This window comes from Pieris brassicae, chromosome 7, assembly GCF_905147105.1.
Source record: "Pieris brassicae chromosome 7, ilPieBrab1.1, whole genome shotgun sequence".
NCBI classification, from domain to species: domain Eukaryota; kingdom Metazoa; phylum Arthropoda; class Insecta; order Lepidoptera; family Pieridae; genus Pieris; species Pieris brassicae.
In genome coordinates, this window is record NC_059671.1 from 20,938,013 (window position 1) to 20,955,005 (window position 16,993).

General features: G+C 35.6%; 3 protein-coding genes across 3 annotated transcripts in view; 1 reads left to right on the forward strand and 2 right to left on the reverse strand.

Annotated features, from left to right (window-relative positions):
• Positions 1–568: 568 nt before the first annotated feature.
• Positions 569–5,644, forward strand: LOC123712160 (juvenile hormone esterase-like). Its single transcript, XM_045665137.1, has 4 exons — positions 569–696; positions 3,060–3,191; positions 3,423–4,720; positions 5,224–5,644. Exons 1-4 carry the CDS (start codon positions 622–624, stop codon positions 5,393–5,395), a joined length of 1,677 nt encoding a protein of 558 aa, XP_045521093.1. The 5' UTR covers positions 569–621; the 3' UTR covers positions 5,396–5,644.
• Positions 5,645–7,199: 1,555 nt separating this feature from the next.
• LOC123711622 (retinol dehydrogenase 13-like) lies at positions 7,200–8,453 on the reverse strand. Its single transcript, XM_045664252.1, has one exon. The coding sequence runs from the start codon at positions 8,315–8,317 to the stop codon at positions 7,343–7,345; it is 975 nt and encodes a 324-aa protein (XP_045520208.1). The 5' UTR covers positions 8,318–8,453; the 3' UTR covers positions 7,200–7,342.
• Positions 8,454–9,159: 706 nt separating this feature from the next.
• Positions 9,160–16,993, reverse strand: part of LOC123711621 (cadherin-23) — a 30,159-nt gene continuing 22,325 nt past the window's right edge. Inside the window, exons 18-24 of the mRNA XM_045664251.1 lie at positions 15,676–15,796; positions 14,793–14,959; positions 13,892–14,202; positions 13,608–13,668; positions 12,614–12,774; positions 11,108–11,358; positions 9,160–10,911 (exon numbers count right to left, since the gene is read on the reverse strand). Of these exons, the coding sequence (XP_045520207.1) occupies positions 10,799–10,911; positions 11,108–11,358; positions 12,614–12,774; positions 13,608–13,668; positions 13,892–14,202; positions 14,793–14,959; positions 15,676–15,796 (1,185 nt within the window). The 3' untranslated portion in view covers positions 9,160–10,798. The remainder of the gene's footprint in view (positions 10,912–11,107; positions 11,359–12,613; positions 12,775–13,607; positions 13,669–13,891; positions 14,203–14,792; positions 14,960–15,675; positions 15,797–16,993) is intronic.

A 16,993-nucleotide genomic window follows, 5' to 3' on the forward strand; every position in this document is an offset into this window, starting at 1 on the left:
ATATATTTTGCAAGCGAATTATAGCACTGATACAAAACCATTGCTAGAAATCTCTTATGGTAGAATTCAGAGTAGTGGTACATCAAAACTAAGTCAAAATCCAAAACATTTTTCATATGTTTTGCACTAATTTGCTTTAAATCAGTGTTTCCGGTGAGAAAATTCAATCATTTAGGAGGAAAATTGTTACCGGAACACAGTAAGTAAATTTTCAAAAAATACAATGAAAAATATCGGGTCCATTTTCGAATTGGCCCCCCTGTGAGGTTGATGTTGCTGCTATAATATATGATAACATTCATGCCTTTAATACAAATAACAAAGAATTTTCTTTTTATTTCTAAAAATATTATTTTTTAGAAAATTATATTAAATTGTACCAGGTAAACTATACAAAAGAATACTCAGATACTGTGTGTTACAACATACATTAACAACTGTAAACAGATAATAATACACACGAGTTGTGTCATGGGATTTTCTATGTAAAAGTATTAATACTCAGGATAAACAGTAAAATATTTAAGAAAATCGAGGTAAGACGCATACGCCATACATATAGTAGACCTTTTATAGTGCACTACTCATTCTCAACGCAGCTTTTGTGGTAACAACAGGAAAATGGCAAATGTATTTACTAGTGGATTGATTTACTTTATCTTTGTTTTTAATTGTTATCAGTGTTGGGAAAATTATGTAAGTACTTAGACATTATACACATCGATGTTATACCTATTGATATTTATAATAAGAGAATTAGAAATTGTTTGCTTTTACAGTTACTGTTAGGAATGGTACATAAAACATGAGTTTAACTTAATACCTAGGTAACACTGAAAATGTTAAGAAAATGAAAAACGGCTTAATGTAGAAATTTGCCAATACTTTTATTGCTACACATCGTCGCATTCGATGGAACCACTGAAAAAAGCAGCGGGCCCATTCTTCCTTAGGGATCTCTTCTATGGCATTTTCGTACGCTTTCACCGCATCTTCAGGGCTCGTTAAGCGAATACCTCGAATTTTATCTTTAGTTCTTGGGAATAAATGAAAGTCGCAGAGCGCCAGGTCAGGACTGTATGCCGGATGACTCGCCACCTGCCATAGTCAAATATTCAACAGTCCGTTTTGCGGAATGCCCTGAAGCATTGTCGTGGTGAAGGAGGATCCTGCTTCGAGGGCGCTGCTGTCGAATTTTTTCCAAGACAACAGGCAAACAATGATTGAAATACCAATCTATAACTGTCCTTCCATCTTCTAGCACAACTGTCGCGAAATGACCTTTCCGACCAAAGAATGAGGCAATCATCTTTTTTCCTTAACTTCTTTCTTACCTGAGTTGGCCAATCCTTGAATTAAAGGACCTGAGCTGATTGTCTTTTGGTGTCGGGTTCGTAGCAATATATCCAGCTTTCACCACCTGTGAAGATGTCAAATACAGCATTTGAGTCACCGCCGTTGAAATTATCTAACATTTGGCGACACTGTCTATGCGAAGATGTTTCTGGTCATCGGTTAAAATATAGGGAATCCATCTGGTACAAAACTTCCTGACGCCTAAATGTTCGTGTAATATTTTTTTAACTTGACTCATACCAATTCCTAGGCTTGCCCGTATCTGCTGATAGGTCACTCTCTTATCTTCCTCTATCATGCGTCGCACAGCACTGATATTACCTTCAGAATACGCTGTTAAAGGACGTCCCACACGCGGATCATCATTGATATTGCTACGTCCACGAGATGGGGCTTCATTAAAAAACACTAATCGCAACCTATCATAGCTTTGTTGTTTAGTAAGCCCACAATAAATCATTGATCGAAATTTTTCTCGCGTTAGGTTCATTCTCACGTGTAACAAGAGTTTTAAATTTGCCGCCAATTCACAAAAACAAATGACGAATGAATGCAATATACTACATCAGGTTACCAAAGGGTTCTAAATTTGAAATTCAAAAAAATTACCCACGTACTATCAAAGAAACAGCTGAAATAAACCTAGTTTTATGTTTTTAAAAATAACACCGTATGAAAATATTTAGCAAAATTGCTAAATATGGTGATAGCTAAACTTTTTACGGAAAACAATATTAGTATTGGAAAAAAATACTCCCCCGTCTCTCTACTCTATTGTTACTTACATTTCTTTGTAAATAAGTAATCAAAAAAAATTTGTAGGCTCCGCCATAAATACCATGAACCCATTTGTTTGTTATATGGATATCATACAGAATCCATACAGAATATTCATGCTCTTTTAAGGAATAAAGAGGTAAAGTTTGGTATCTTTGGATCTACTGAACTGATTTTGAATATCCTTTTAATAATAGAAAGCCGCACTAAATATGACTGTCAGAGTCATAAATTTATTCGTGAAATAACAAATAACAAATGAAAATAACGTTTCGTGGTAGTCGAATTTCTAAAATATTTGAATTTTAATCTAACGACTGGTGCCTTAAAAATGAGAGATATGATTGATTTCTAGAGAAAAGTTGGAGAGCTTAATAATCTCTACAAAAAAGCGACAGCACATCACAGACTTTTATATTGCACAACAATGAATCTTCCCTCTGTCTTTTCGCGATAAACTCAAAAACAACTGAACGGAGTTATTGCTGTTTTCACCAGTATCTAGAAAAATTAATGAGGAATTATTCAATGCTTCGTGTCACGATAAGCGTGCGAAACCGTGGCGGGTCACTAGTTTATAAATAAACTAATTCTTACCATTCATGATTTAGTTACAGATTTTTTTTTATTCCATCCAGGCCATTTGTTATAGACTTTATTAAAAAAATTCACACACGTTTACTTCACACAGCATCACACAGAACCACTCATGCTTTAGTTTCATCAATTTGTAGTTATCTCTTTGTATATTTCCTATCGGCTGGTATCCTGTTACAACATAACTTCTACAGTCCTATTATAGGCGAAGAAGAAACGATAACGTTAGATATATAAAGAAACAAACAAGAGTCGTTAAAATTTTATACTTTGTTGTACATTTTGTAGTCTGTTAATTGTGGATTAAAATGTAAAACTTTTTGTTTCAGCAAACGCCTATCGTTAAAGTAACGCAAGGCCTCGTAAGAGGCGCTACTCAAAGAATTTACTCAGGGTCTTTGTACTACAGCTTTAAAGGCATACCGTATGCCGAAGCGCCCGTTGGTAATGATAGGTTTAAGGTATGACCAACTAACTTTACTTACCAATATTTATATATTATGTATTAATATTTCATATGGGATTTTCACCTTAAAAACTAAGTTTTGGTTCACCGCATCTTTATTCATCTAACACAATATCATTTTACTTCCTAGCTAGCGCATACATCTGTGACGATTCTGAACAGAACGGGGAGTAGGATTTAAATATGAGTAGATTATATATTTTAAATTAAACCAGTCATTTTTCAGGCTCCATTGTCCCCGCAACCTTGGGAAGGAATTCGCGAGGCCACTGAGCATGGACCAGTGTGCTCCCAATTAAATATAACTCAGCCCGTGGGAAGCGAGCAGTGTCTGTTTCTTAATGTCTACACGAAATGTCTTGCATCTACAACCAAGTTACCAGTTATGGTCTTTATACATGGTGGCTCGTTTATGTTCGGCTCCGGCAACTCAGACACGTTTTCCCCAGATTTACTCATCCAACATGACGTTATATTAGTCACCATAAATTATAGACAAGAACTACTCGGATTTCTATCTCTGGAGACACCTGAAGTACCAGGCAATGCCGGTTTGAGAGATCAAGTTATGGCTTTACGATGGATTAAAGAAAATATTGCAAAATTCGGTGGAGATCCTGACAACATAACTATATTTGGTGAAAGTTCTGGGGCCGCGTCGGTTACCTATCTTATTGTATCACCTATGGCTAAAGGATTATTTCACAAAGCAATAGCGCAAAGTGGTACTTGTATTGAAGACTGGGCTCAAGGTAGAGATATGAAAGAAAGGGCTTTTAGAGCTGGCAAAGCATTAGGTAAAGACACTAATGATGTCAATGAATTATTGCAATATCTCAGAAGCTTACCAGCAGGTGACTTATCCAATCTACCTAATAGGACAATGACTGATGAAGAAAAATTGAGAGGTGTACCAGAAAGATTCGTTCCAGTTGTTGAGGAAATGTTTACTGGTGTTATTCCCTTTCTTAATCAAGATGCAGCACAAGTATTGTCACACAGTAAAGTGAATGCAGTTCCGTTAATGCTGGGATACAACTCAGGTGAAGGTATTTCGATTATCTCGTACGAAGTTCCAAGACTGGAAATTAAGAACAGCAATTTGTCTCTCTTTGTTCCCAGAGACATTGTAAAACGAGTATCGAGCCATAGAGCAAATGAAATTGGTGTGAAAATAAAAGAGTTTTACGTAGGAAAAGGAAACTTTAGTGAGAAAAATCTCGAGGCTATTCGCGACATGACATCAGATATTTATTTAGCCTACAATATACATAGATTTGCATCTTTATATAAAAATCGTCAGATGCCACTGTTTATGTACAAATTTGATTTCGACACTGATTTAAATGTACCTAAAAATAAATTCAACACAGCTTATAAACACTTGAAAGGCGCAGCTCACGGAGATGAACTATTTTATATGTTTTATAATTATTTAAATAAGGAATTTTATGACAATCAGCCTAGATTGAGAGAAATTTCTTATGAAATCACAAAACTTTGGACAAACTTTGCTAAAACTGGGTTAGTATCGGTTAATATTAATTTTGTTACTACAATTGGCAAGTATTTGTAGTGATATTACTAAATTTAAGCCAATAGATAAAACAAGACATCTTTAGTAATCAGTCTTAAATATTATCTACTGATAGAAAATTTATAGCAATAATGTTATATAGCTACACATATATTAGACATACTTAAGGCGTCTTTTTATTTTTCTATTATTCTAAAATATACGAATATTAGAAAAAAAATAATGTAAAAATTTTAGTGATAAATAATCACTTATTTAAAAATACTTATTAATTTGTTAGAGTAACAACGCCTTTTTGATCAGCCCACTACCGAATATTTCATGGTTTGAATAAGTGGCCTTGACTTTTTTGTTTTTACGAAGAATTCGAATGAGAAGTTTTTGAACTCCTAGTTTGGTTTTCACAAACGGAATTTTACCTACCTTAATCTTCATGTCAATTGCTTGTTTAGTCTAATCTTAGATCTTATTAATAAAAATATTATTCCAGAAATCCCACGCCAGATCAAAGCCTTGGAGTAAAATGGCCGGAATACACAATAAAAGGAAAGGAGTATTTGACATTAAAAGATAAATTTCCTGTTGGAAATTATGCTGACGGATCGCACATGGAGTTTTGGAATGATTTTTACAAAGAAGCAGGCTTACCACACATACTATGAAATTGTAAACTGACTACGACGGATTCATTCGTTAATTAAACATTTAAAATATGCATGGATCATTATGGATATGAGATATTATTATTATCATGCCTACGTAAAGTATTCTATAAAGTAAGCTAAAGCAAAATTATCAAATTAAAAGAACAAATAGCATAGACATTAGATCTATATGAGAAAAGGTTGGTTATTATGATTAAGTAATAAAATTGATGTATTTGAATGCAAATAAATAACATTTTCAATCTCTTTCCTTGTTTACTATCATTTATTATTTATAATTTATCTATAACGGAGATGCTGGGTTGTATTCAGGATATGCAACTGGTAACATATTAGTGTCGATAGCAATTCCAGTAAAAGAACTGAGGCGAGATATGTTATTTATTTATGATTATTAGAATTTTTATGATCATATGTTGTTTTGACAGCAATTCTTTTTTATATAAACTTGAATCCTTCACGAGAGATACAATTGTTATTAGGTTTTTACATTAGTGATATTTAATTTTAAATAAGTAAAAATGTCTTTATGCCTTTGTCGAACACTTCGTATTTTTTGGCCGTGTATATCGGTATTAAATTCATTCAAAATTAATTAAAACAATGCAGAATAATTTAACGCGTATTCATTGACACTTATAAGTATAGAGACTACGTCAATTACATTCTTGTGCAGTAGCTAGCTTATTACACATATAGAGGTTATCTCTTTTCAATTAATAATGGAATAATTCAAAGCAGACTAATCTTAGGGTTTGTGGAATATAGATGGTGTTGTTTTCTCCAACCTAATGAACAGGAATGGAGGAATGTTTGCGCGATTCTGGCTAGTTGGCATCCTTACTGTTTGCCGTAGATTCAATGTGAACTTGTAGCAACAAGTTCGTTATTGACTTGTTGCTATTGAGTTCGTATCGATACTCGTACTATGAGCACTGCAGCTGTTCAAGAATAGATCTTACTATACTGATACCCAGATTCTAGGCGTCCATGGGCTATGGTTGTCACTTTTTACGATGACCAGCCTAATCAAATGCCACCTTATACAAAACATTAAAGCCGGAAGGTTTGCATTATTTTACCGACTCTAACCGTGCATAATATGTATTGCCAGATACATGTATTAATAATGGAGCAATGAGAATTATATAAAAGAAAAATCTTATTTTAGTGACCATAAATTTTTTGCAAGAAAACATTTTAAAATTGAAGTCATCTTATATTAAAATAGAATTAAACCAATTCGGTATTGTAGTTTTCGGCAATCGGGCAGTGCCGAGAGGATACAGGTGTCGGTTAAGGCGCTTCAGGACCGGAGCCAGCTCAGAAGCTCAATAAAACACAATTAGGTTCCAAAGTTGAGTTGGACGTGAAGAGCGGAAAAGGTCGACTCTTACCTTTGTAGTATGGGCTACATGCTCGAGTAATTTTTACTGTTCAATAGTGGAACTTAACTAAAGCGTCCTGATGCAGCAATAACTTCACAGCCGTACACACATTCTCACGCCCGCGGCGTAAACGAGTGTTCCAATTTGTACCCCGGATAGGATTGGTAGGAAATATGAGCCGACAGGAAGATTATACAATGAATGCCGTGAACATTTTTTAACTTCTTCAGAAAGTTGTATGAGGTGGGATTCCACATGGGAAACAAATAGTAATAAAATAGTAAATTTGTCTGCAATAATTATATTTCAGTAAAATATTACAAATGTGAATTTTTAAACATAGTTTAATTATAATTATGCTTTAAATTAACTCGTAATTTTTAAGAAATAACATAGTCAAGTCATATGAGTTCACATGTATAAACTTTCACTTTAAGCTTAGTATTTGTTATGCTTATCCATCGCTTGTAAGCGATAAGTTGCCGATTGCATCCCTAATAACTTATGTTCCTTGTTTTCATTTAATTCAATAAAATTATTCAACCATTCATAATATCTACAAGAAATTAAGTTCTCTCAATTCTTCGACACTTAGTTTAACGAGCCTAAGTGATTGTTCCCATAATTTCCTGATGCTTGTTTCATTGTTTGCTTTTGAGGCTGCAGCAATTTGCTTACAATTTTTAAAGTACTCTCCACTGCCTTTGACAGCCTCATCTACGCCCAGATAAATAGCTGTCTGCGCCCCCTGAAACGCTGTGTTAGCAAAAAGAAGAATAAAAGTAATTGCTAGAAAGCCTAGGAATTCGTTTGCGCTATTATATATTCTCGTCGCAGCATAGCCCGGGTCGGAACAGTTCACCACCACGTTCGTATCTGATAGTCTTCTGGTCAGCTCTTTCGAGAAGAAGACTAAACATAGTTTGCTGTTACAGTATGTTCTTATTGTCAACCAGTACCCGGCTCTGTTATAATTGTCGACGTCCGAACTTGCATATCTATGAGCGAGAGATGACATATTGACAATCCTCGCTGGATCTGATTTGGTCCCAGTTTTCTTCAGAAGAGGCAGCAGAAGTATTGTGAGTAGAAAGTGGCCATAATAATTGACTTGCATAATAAAATTGAGGCCATCTTTGGTTAAAAAATCTCCAGGTATACCGACCCCCGCGTTGTTCACTAAGATGTCCAAACGATTTTCTGTTTTCTGAATTTCCTTAACGAACTCACGAACGGAGGTTAAGGAGGATAAATCGAGGTATTTAAAGAGTACATTTTCATTACCAGATTCCCTGATGATTTGTTGTCTTGCATTTGTGCCTTCTTCTTCAAAAGGGCAAGCTACTATAACCTTAGCGCCTCGTTTGGCGAAATCTTTGGCTATAACTAGTCCTAAACCAGAGGTACCTCCAGTAACCACGGCAGTTTTGCCTTCCAACCGTCTATTAGATGTGCATACTGCAGTATTAACTTTATGATAAACACTAAAAGCTGTTAAAGCCACTAGTATTAAAACAATTATATATAACATTGTTAGTTACACCAACTTAACGACAGATAATATCGGAATTTAATAGTTGAATAAAGTTGCACGAAACGGCAGACACGACTGTCAAATTTGAAATACTGGATAACATAGATTGTGATTTGTTATTATATTTTTGAGCTGACGTCACACGTTATTTGGGTATGTCAAGATAAACCAGTTGATTTTTTCTGTATAATTAATTTATATCCGAGATCTTTCATGCTCACAATGTATGTGTGACTTTCTGACTAGGTAAAGTTCTAATTTAAATTTAATATACTTAAAAAGGTATTGTCTGTTACAAGTATATGACCTTTATACTCTGTACTTTTAAATCATACATAATTCGAGGTTACGGTTCGCGTAATGTTTTGACTCGTAGTTTCTACTTTAGAATTAATTGCCGTGAATATATTTTAATAATAAAACGGTATACACAAATCCGTGGTTAAACATGGCGTTTCACTTGGAGGTATACGATTTGATTCCCGGTGGAACTGTATCGGTTTGGTTTACATGTCTGATTACTGAAATTAAATAGACACATATATGTGTCTACCTTATGTCTAAAGGATAACTGATTTACAGTTCTTGTATATCAATCAAAAGAAAATCAGTAATTTTTTTTTATATAACGGAAAACGGACAGGACCCACACCTGATATTAAGTGATACCGTCGGCAAGACACTTTGCCAGAGGGTTGGCAAATGCGTCGCCGACCTAAAAGTAGCAAACTAAAATTAATGATCGATAATTTTTTTTATTGTATTAAAACAAATGAATAAATATAAAATTTTATTTACAAAAATGTATAAAATAAATAATTTGTATGTATGACTTAGAATGTAGACTTAACACTAAATAAAAACTAATATACTATATTTTTTGCCTATAAGCCAATGTCAAGATTGTATAGGTTACACAATTTTTTCAATTATAAAGTTCAGAGGTCTTCTATTATACTTCAAGTATTCGCAAACATACACGTACGTTATACATTTTTAAAATCACATGAAGTACATATACTAAGTAATTGTTCGAACTACAGAATCAATAAGTAAATTCAACTGAATTAAATCTACAAAATACAGTGGCGTTACAATCATTTTAGTTCTGGGCCTCAGAATCCTGTATCTGTTTGACGATAATTTGCCAATCTAATAGGCAAGTGGGTGATCAGCCTCCTGTGTCCGACACACCGCCGACTTTTTTGGCCTGAAGCAAGCCGTTTTTTTCCATGTTTTGCTTTACCGTTCGTGTAAATATACGCACATAGAAAGATAGTCCATTGGTGCACATCCGGGGATCGGAGCTACCACCTCTGGGACGAGAGTCTCGCGCTGAATACACTAGGCCAACACTCGGTTATATAAACAACTAAAAGTCAAGCTACAACCTCGTATAGTGACTGACTATGCCGTACATTTTTGAGTCTAAGCTGACGCATTGGATCAATGTTTAATACACACAAACTTCTATGAAACACAAAAACCTTGGCGATATAGGATACGATTATTCTCGTCTGTGCTTTTGAATTAAGTTATTGTTGCAAACATTAATTTTGAAGTATTATTTCATTGATTCATTGTGTTATCTACACGAATAATAGCTTGAAAATGTATTATTGTCCAACACACAAACACACTGCCACAGGGACGAATGTCTAAATGTGTTTTAATTTTTATTTTTCTAAGCAGGTGGAAAATAATAAACGGTTCGAATATAATAATCTTTTCTGCTTTGGTTTTGTTCCCTTCGGAGTAGACTTGGGCCATGGGGTTCGAGTGCACAGTCGCTAATTAAAGATTGAAGTTTGGTTCTTCAAAGAATTGCTAGCCTTATACATATGCCACAAACTTTTTACATTTATTTTAATTTTCTATTTATCCTATATATTGTAAATACTGTATATTTGTGTGTAGATCATAAATCAAATATATATCGAACGACCTCAGTATCAACAAACACAACTGCTATGTAATAATATATATAATATTCAGTCAGATATATAATTATCACACGGCAGTATTTAATTTTATCACACTATTTGTAAACACTTGATAACCTTTACCTTAATATAAAAGACACATAAATACATATATAGATTATGTATTTGAATGTATGAGTTCGCCTGATTAATATGAAAGCAAATATTAAATGATTCATAAAAATAACTTCCATCAGGATTACTCTGTAACTTCCACTGCAATATTTTATACCAGGCAATATTTAAGGCATTAAAAAAAACAACTGTTCGCGTATGTACATGGACGTCACATGAATCATTGGAATCGGATTCCAGCCATTGATAAGTCAAATTTGGAATCGTTTATTACAGAGCAAGCTTATCAACGCACATACATAGCGGGATTGTCAACAAAAACTAATATATTTTGTCCCTTCCGTTTAAGAAAATGTGCTTTAAACTGATTTTAAGAGATTTACATAAGTGTAATAATTGTCATCATTTATTGAGTTATATATCAAGTAGAATAAAGCGGTTCGGCGTATATCCTTGTAGGGCCCGAAATGTTCGTCGGGGGCCCCGTTGGAGGCTCCCGAGATAGAAGCAATGCGGAGCGCATTCTACTTTTCGCTGAAAATATACATTATTATTTTTTAAACTTGTACCATTAACGAGTCTATAACATAGATTTCTATAAATAAATAAATGTTCGGCCGGATATTCGGCTATCCGGATTTAAGGTTGGCCGAATATTCATTGTTCGGTATCCGGTATCTATCCGTGTCATCTCTACTTATTACCATTAATTGAGCAGTCTCAAACTTACCATTCGAATGCATACAACACAGGACTACGATAGCAACAACAGCGGCCAAAGGCAAAACGCCAGCTACCGCTAGTAGGGCCCTCTGTGAGTGCGAGTGTTGAGCGCGCGGGGCCCCACACTCGGTGATATTTCGGACTTCGTGCGATTGTAAAATCTGCTGAAACTCAACCCCCAATGATCGGATAGTTGCTTTCATAGCTTTCGGTGTTAAGGCTTCACCCGTGTCCATTTTCCGGAACTGGAAGCAGGGTCTAAAAGAATATATTAATGTAAACCTTAATCTATGAAGAATTGCATAAATAATTAACAAAAAACTAAATTACATGTTACACTAGGCATACTGCTAAAAAGAAATAAAGTCAAAAAAATATACATATATATATTGTTAGGGTTAAAGTGTACTAATCAACATATATAAGTAGCTAATTACGAGTGTTAAGTTTGGTGACGTTGCAGGGATGTTCAAATAGATGAAAAACTTTGTTAAAATCTGGCTTTGCTAATAAAAAAACTAACTTGAGTTATTGAAGGGCTCTTAAATCTAAGCGACACTTCGATATAAGTGTAGACGACCTTTTTTTACATTGAAACGCAAATGTTATATAAATTGTAATAATAATTTGAGTGTATAAAAAACTTTGGAACATATAAGATTATTAAATTAATTATTTGCTTATTGTAAAAAGTGTTATTTACGAAGACCACCTGACTGGAATATTTCTCGATTTCTCCACAAGTTAGACACATATTAAAAATCCTAATTTGCAAAAGTTCGTTTTAGGAGGCTTTTTTCAAGCTGTTTCAGCAAGTGTAGTCAAGTGGTACAGAATTCAGAACTGGTAATATCCCTTTGATAATTCTTTCTGGTAATTCTTTAGATTTGAGACAAGGACTGAAACGTGAAAGAGAAGGAAGATCGGATACGGAACCAACTACTCAGTACCACCCTTGCCTAGAAAGTTCTAGAATATTGTTCGCGATTATTCCTAGAGATATCGTCGTAACAAATAAAGAAAGTCCTGGAATACGTTCCGGCAGCGAACAGAATTGTTCGGAGGAGTGTGGTTGCTCCGTAAAGCCTGCGAAATTGTCCAGGAAACTTCTGAGCTTCTGGAAGGTGCTTGGCTGGACCATAACATACATTTGAATAGTAGCCTTGGCCATGGCCTCCAAACGGCCGGATGGGATTTGTGTGGACACTTACTCGGACAAGCAGAAATATAAGTCTTTCCTCCAACTTCGATTCGACCCTTTAGAGTAGAGGCTCTTGGGCCGTGGGGTTCAGTGCACAAGTCCTAATTAAACATTTAAGTTGGCGCCTGGTAGATATGGTGACCCCAGAGCTGGTGCTTTCCTTGCTTAACGAATAACTATCGCAAAACAGTGAGTAAATGCTGCCAGCGTTCAAGGTACACTGCCACAGGGACCAAACTTCTTAAATTTGTGTTAGTTTTGTATTATTACTATTTGGGTGTAAATAATTGTAAATACTATATATTTTCTCACCCCAAGTTATCATAGAAGGCGTCGTGCGTAGCGTCATGTATCTGTATCTTCAGCTGCTTCTGTTCCAGGACCTCGGATATGTTTTGCTTCAGAGCTGCGAGACGAGCGCGTCCGGCTGGCAACACTAGTCTCAACAGATCTCTCTCACGGACAACCACCACCTACAAATAAACATATCTTAGGCCAAAGGTCGTACCAATTTAGATTTCTACGTAAAGATCCCCCCCCCCCCCCCCCCCAATTGTAATATTGAGGTATGTCCTCTTGTAAAACGCTTTTTTGTTAATATTATTTTCCACTTTCCAGTACTTTACACCACATAATAAGTTTTAGCTATAAAAAGTCACTGTATTGGTCACGAAATGTTTTACTATTGGATGCAGAAACGCTACGGCGCGTTTTATGGAGGGGGGGGAGGGGGGGTCAATAATCTCCAAAAATTGCGTGACGTAACACTTGAACGCTCCCTTAGACTCAAAATGCCGACGGCGTGTGTCTGTCACAAAAGGCTGATTACCTACTCGCTTATTAAGAGTTACCTCGAAACAGACACAGAAGGACCAAGACCACTGGTTTTACCATCTAGCGTTCTCTTGCTTGCAATACGATATAATAATAATAATATTTTTTATGTACAATCTCTGGAGGACTGTCGTCCTATGGCATTAGTAGTAATCGATAGAAGATAGATAGAGTAATGATGCGGGAATAAATATGTATAATAAAATTTCAGATTACATCCACTTTTCCTTTAATGGGGCACGGACAGCGCACAAATACGTGTTCTTCGTAATCAACACACTAAGGATACCATTTCTGCTGTGTCCATGATGCATCAGGGATGCCACCCTCTTCCGAATGATACTACCTGACGCACTGCAGAACCTCGAAAAGCCGAAGCAACCGAGACGTGTCTCTGGTACCGCCTACTTTAATTAGAGCCCAATAACCAACCGAACAGAATGGAAGCTGGAAAATACTAAAAATAACTCACCTCCACATGAAGATCGCTGAACCGGTCGGTGTCGTTAGAATTATTTGCTCGTACTGTCAACCTGAAAGGGAAATGAGGTTAAAAGGAGATACGATGTCTTTTTTATGGGACAGAAGGACTTTTAATATAGGAATTATAGACAGCTATAACGCCAGGGGCTAGGGCGTGTTGCAGACCTATAAATTTCTCCAACCTGTGATTAAAAGGAGCCCATTCCAGTGAACCACTACTTTCCTTTATGTACATTTTACTAGATATATTTGAGAAAATCGAAAATGACTTACTTAAATATACCATCAGCATAATGTAACAAATTCTTCATGATCCGCATTTCTCCCGAACTATTGTTGATAACAATTACGTCCGTGATGTTATCCAGCGATTTCGACTTGATCGGTGATTCGAACCTCACGTTCGCGACGCTATAGTCTATGGGCAGGGCGTCGGGATCCTCGTCCGTGGCCTTCGCGATGGCGATCGTCGTGTCTATGGCCACGTTGAGGCGGACGCCGATAGTCATGTTGGTGGTCTCGAATTGGGGCAGGTGATCGTCGACGTCCAGGACCTTTATTGCCACTTGGACTTCCGATGGGTCCTACAAAAACAAGATAGTATTTTTAGATAGCCAAGAGGCTAATTGAGCCTTTCCTTCCAAAAGATCGGGAAACTGAACATCATTTGATATGGCAACCCCCAGTATTCCGATAGCTGAGGCTTTAAAGAGAGTGTCTTCAAATAGTTTATATGTAATAGATTTATTATATTTAACATTATAATTAATTGACTTTGATAATATGTAAAATTCTACATTTCAATTATTTAAGACTAAACCTCCAGACCAGCCTCTATGTACCATACTCTTGCTAATAAATTATTATTTGCTATATAGGACTTTGAATATTTCTTTACCCCAATGTTCGTGTAAAGGAAAAACAGTTCCGGGTTTAATTTATTAAAATTTTATCCAAATCCTTTTTCTTTTACCAGGATTTTACGTAACACCAAAAAATACGAGCTCCGTGAATTCAGATCAAAGAATACCTGGCCACAGACGCATGTCTCGGTGGAAGAATCTTACACAATGGTTTGGTTACAGCACCAATTGACATTAAATTACCATGATCCTTCCAAATGAGATGGCGAAGAAGAAAATTCTCTACATTGATAAATGAATGAATTACTCACCAGTCTGTTATAGGATCGAGTAAACCTAGGTTTAGAGCCTAGTTTAAAACATTTGATAGTGACGAGGATGCGCGATAAGGTCTCCCTGTCCAGTCTCGCTCCGGCCTTCACGAGCGCCTCGCTGTCGTTAGTCCTCTCCAACTTCACGTAGTCTAGTTCATTTCCCGCTGAAATAATTATAAACCATCAGCTACGAACGAAGGTATGGGGTCGATGAAACAAACACTATTTTTAATAAAAAAAAAATATATAAAAAGTTAAGCGTAACGGTGGCATCCGACAATATAAAGGCGCACGTCCTAGTCCTAAATGATCTACGTATACGCACACGTGCGCGCGGCACAGGTTTTTGTGGTTACGTGCATGTGTAGATAAAGTTTGAAAAAAAAAACATGTGGAATTAATAAATAATATGCATAATATGGACTATTGACTTTGAACGTGTGCCCGTCGATCCTGAGGTCAGTTCAAATGATGGCAATGCACCAATAGAAGTTCTATTATATGTACACTTTTAATATTGTCTCATACAATGAAGGAAAACACCGGGATGAAACCGGAATATCCCTATGTCCAGATTGAGAATTCTGACAAACGAGCTAGATTTGGATATCCATCTCACACTTTGAAACACATTTTCCTTAATTTTTTATATATTTTCTCTTCGCGTTTGTCGTTTGCCCGTAAATGTTTATCATATGAATGCTTATTATCTTGTATTTAGTTTTGATAAGTAACAATGTATCAGTGTGCCGATTACCTATTGCAAATAAATAATCCAAAATATCAACATCTACATGTCTACTAGAAAAAATAAAGACCTTGAAGCAAGCTATGGCTATCACTGAAATTATTATGAAACGTTCGAAACTTTAAAACATACCTATTATGCGATAATCTACGAGGGCGTTGTCGCCTATGTCTTCATCGACTGCTCTAACCTTTCCGATGACGGTTCCGATTGGCATCTCCTCTTTCGTCGTCATCAGTAAAGGTGGATCGTCCTGCAGATGCGAACATATGTCTTAAATGCGAAAGCTGGCTTTGTCATCTCGTCGTAGTGTTAAGATTTTAATTTTAAACTATTTGATATCGTTCCGTTATCGACATCCGTAATGCAGTCTCTTTCAGCCCTTAGTAGCAATAATTTTGATAGGTTTATATTATAACTAGCTGCCCCCGCGAACTTCGTTTCTCCTTGATGTGGTTTTAGTTAGCCTTAATACCGTGACACGAAAGAATAATTTCACTGTATTATCGTCACTATAATTTAAATTTGATTTACACTTCGGTCTAAGCAAGACGTGGTTGGCTATGCTAACACCAAAAACCAAAAAAGTTTATACTTTAGCCTCAATAACACGTGGTAATCATGATATTCAATTGTAGCTTATTTAACACGTTTATCGGTTTACCATAGCAGTGCCATCTATTGATTACTTACTCAATCCAGTCGAAAAGTATCTTTTGGAGTTAACAGATAATTGTGACTGTCAATTACAAATCCGAGCTATCCTATCTCTTAAGTTGGAGCAGACTGCTCACGGTGTGCCAATTTAATTAAAATCGGTTGAGTAGTTTAGGAGTCCATCGCGGACAAACATCGTGACAGGAGATTTATATATATTAAGATGAGGACGCTGTCCGAAGAAGTGAGTTTTGATAAACTTTCAATAATAATAATAATATATGGTAGGGAAGAGTAGCGTCTTTAACGATTCCATTAAGACTTGTCTCAATTAATATTTGGTGATTCAGTTGTTGTGACATATAAATAACCGGACGTGGTTATCAGTATGGATTGATTTTAAGGTAAAACTCTCTAGAATGCATCATGAATGAAACATGCATCAAGCCCACTAGTCATGTCAATCAAAATTTATAATAAACTACCGGAGACACTAAGAAATGAAAAAAAGATACATATATTTACAAACAAACTAAAAAAACTTCTTATACGTAAATGTTATTATAGCGTTAATGAGTACCTAGAAGATAAAAATATAGCTTATTTTCATGATTATTAATCCCTAAATATACAAAATTCAATAAATAATAATTGTTATTCTATGTAATTGGTACTAGCCTGGAGTGTGAAGTTTTATGTGCTATTTTGTTGCTATTAGTACCTAAACATATATAACAGGTTTTGTAATGCCTTCTTTTGCTGTGCCCTAACAGGGTCCATAATATTGTACCTA

Coding starts and splice junctions, on each gene's coding strand:
- LOC123711622 (XM_045664252.1), bottom strand. CDS start 8,317: ATGTTATATATAATTGTTTTAATACTAGTGGCTTTAACAGCTTTTAGT.
- LOC123712160 (XM_045665137.1), top strand. CDS start 622: ATGGCAAATGTATTTACTAGTGGATTGATTTACTTTATCTTTGTTTTT. Junction 697..3,059: donor ATCAGTGTTGGGAAAATTAT/GTAAGTACTTAG, acceptor TTTTTGTTTCAG/CAAACGCCTATCGTTAAAGT. Junction 4,721..5,223: donor ACAAACTTTGCTAAAACTGG/GTTAGTATCGGT, acceptor ATATTATTCCAG/AAATCCCACGCCAGATCAAA.